Raw genomic sequence first — 2376 nt, forward strand, 5'->3', positions numbered from 1 at the left:
CCGCCGCTCCCACAAGTCATCAACGGCGTCTGGCGGCAGCGACTCGGCGCGCGCCCGCTCCTGCGGGATCCGCAAGAACCAGGGGAAGACGAGGGGGCGGGGCCGTCGGGGCTCGCGGGGGCGCGCAACGCGCGGGCGGGGGCGGTCGTGGGCGAGCGTCGCAAGCAGCAAGGTGGTGGCGCGAACGCGGTGCGGGTCTGGGCTAAGGCAGCGCCGCAGGCAGGGGGGTGTGGCCGGCCGCACCTGCAGAGCCATAAGCAGCGCCGCCGCCTCGGACGGCCCCCTCGGCCCGGCGCGCGCCAGGTCAGCCGCGACCGCGGCCGCGGCGGCTGCGCCCGCAGCGCCGCCGGAGAGCGAGGGGCGCGGGCGCCACTCGGGGATCGACGCCTGGGCGCCGGGGCCGATCCTTATGCCGTCGTCGCTGTCTGATGCCTTGTCTGACGAGTGGTCGCCAGAGCCCCCAGGCGACCCCGGGGGAGCCACGCCGGCAGGCTGCGGCGGCGGCGCCGCCGCCGGCGGCGGGCTGCGCCCCGTGGGCCCGCATCCGCCGCCGCGCGGCTTGCGAGGCGACCGCATCCAGTCAGCGTCGCCGCCGTCGCCGCCGTCCGAGGCTGAGCCGTCGCCCTCAGGCGCGCGCGGCGGGGCGGGCGCCCGCGCGGCGGCGGCGACGGGGGCGGCGCCGTGGGAGGGCCCCGGTGGGCTGACGCGGGGGGCGCGCTTGGGGTGCCTGCGATCGAGCCCCTTGACCTCCAGCCAGCGGCCGAGCGGCACGTCGGGCTCCCCCGGATGCGCCACCTTGATGCTGTGAGGCAGAGCGAGGCGGGGCCGCGCGTTTTCGGGGTCCAGAGCGCGGGATGGGGGCGGTCAGGCGAGGGCCACCAGGGGTGCAGGACAAGCAAGGGGCCAAGAATGGCCTCGCGCGTGACTGTGCCGCAGCTGGGATCCTGCACGCCAGCACACGTGCCACCGAGCTTTGGTGTGCTCGTGATCGCGGGGCCGTCGGGCAGCGCCGTCGTTTGCTCCCCCGTCACACAACCGACGCGCGGGGATGGCAAGCCTGTGCCCGCACCTGAAACGCCACTTTTTGGCGGCGGGGATGCCAGAGTGGCGCTCGAACTCGGTCGGCGACACCAGGTGCGACGGCCCCAGCGGCGCGCACGCAGCGCACGCGCAGCGCACTGCGCAGCGGTCAACCATGTAGACGCCGGCGTTTGACTTCGCAACCACCAGAAGCTCAGAAGGGTAGGGGGCGGCGCCCGCGGAGGCGCCGCCGCCCTGGTCCCAGCAGTCGTCGTCGCTGCTGGACGCAGGCGCGCCTGGCAGGACTGAGGATGGGGGTTGGTGAATTACAGGTGCGTTGGGCGGTGCGCCATGCTGCATGAAAAGTTGAGTCTGGTTCTGATGCCCTGTGCAGCGGGGGGCTGAGCGACCCAGCGTTCGCGGGCCGCGCATCAGGGGTCGACGGAAGCCGCCACGAAGCTGCTATGCCGGTTCAGTTGGCGGTCAAACCATGGGTCGCGCCGTCCAGGCTGGCGGCCGCGTCGACGGCGCACGCTGGCGTCCGCAGCGCCAGGCGACTCACCGCGCCGCTCCAGCTGGTTGTCATGGTGTAACGCGCCGCCATGCAAGTGCCGGTCTTGGCCGGCCGCACTGTGTGCGCCCGAGCAGCCGCCTGCGGTGGCTGGAGCCATCCCCAGAGCTGCCACGCCGATTGCCTGGCTGCACAATGGGCCGCCTCCCCATGCCACAGCTGCACGGTGCTCTGATATTTTAGCTTCCATACAGAGAGTGTGCCCAGACAGGCGCGGCGTGGACAGAACTGCGGTAAGGGCGGCGGAAGTGGCCACGCTGAGTCGTAGTGCGCTGTCGCCCCCGGGTGGCTGGGGTGGCCTTCACACCGGGTTCGGCGGCGCGGAAGATTCAGAAAAATATATGACACCATAGGAACGAGGTCGGCGGCTCTCGTTGAGTGGAGGCGCCTTTTTGCGGAGGGTCTCCCCGATGGAGGCACGGCCGAGGGGGCGCGCGCCTCGTTGCACAGTAAAATAGTTCAATCAATACAGAGCGACCCAAAGCTCGTGATCGCCGCGTACCCGCGGCGGCACCCAGCGCTGTTCAACATCCAACCCACCCCGCCTTTCTCCTGATGGGCTCACCTCAGAGGCGCATGTGTCACAGACACCTCGTATAGCCTATGACTATGCCTTGGCTTCCGTGACGCTCGACGCGGTCGTTCGTCCGGTGGACTTGACGATCTCGGTTGGTGGGACACGGCTCGTATGACGCTTCTACAATGCAAAATTGAAAGCCGGAAATAAATTGGTGCAAGCGCGATTCGCGGCGAACCGATAAACGGTTCGGGCGCGCCTATGGCGG

At 70.5% G+C, this 2376-nt stretch overlaps 1 protein-coding gene across 1 annotated transcript in view; it reads right to left on the bottom strand.

Annotated features, from left to right (window-relative positions):
* Positions 1–1606, bottom strand: part of MNEG_7029 (Histone-lysine N-methyltransferase trithorax) — a gene marked incomplete at both ends in the record, with an annotated part of 4422 nt that extends 2816 nt beyond the window's left edge. The window contains 3 exons of the mRNA XM_014044499.1: positions 244–802; positions 1070–1325; positions 1510–1606. Of these exons, the coding sequence (XP_013899953.1) occupies positions 244–802; positions 1070–1325; positions 1510–1606 (912 nt within the window). The remainder of the gene's footprint in view (positions 1–243; positions 803–1069; positions 1326–1509) is intronic.
* Between the last annotated feature and the right edge of the window lie 770 nt (positions 1607–2376).

Source organism: Monoraphidium neglectum (assembly GCF_000611645.1).
Source record: "Monoraphidium neglectum strain SAG 48.87 unplaced genomic scaffold scaffold01208, whole genome shotgun sequence".
NCBI lineage: Eukaryota > Viridiplantae > Chlorophyta > Chlorophyceae > Sphaeropleales > Selenastraceae > Monoraphidium > Monoraphidium neglectum.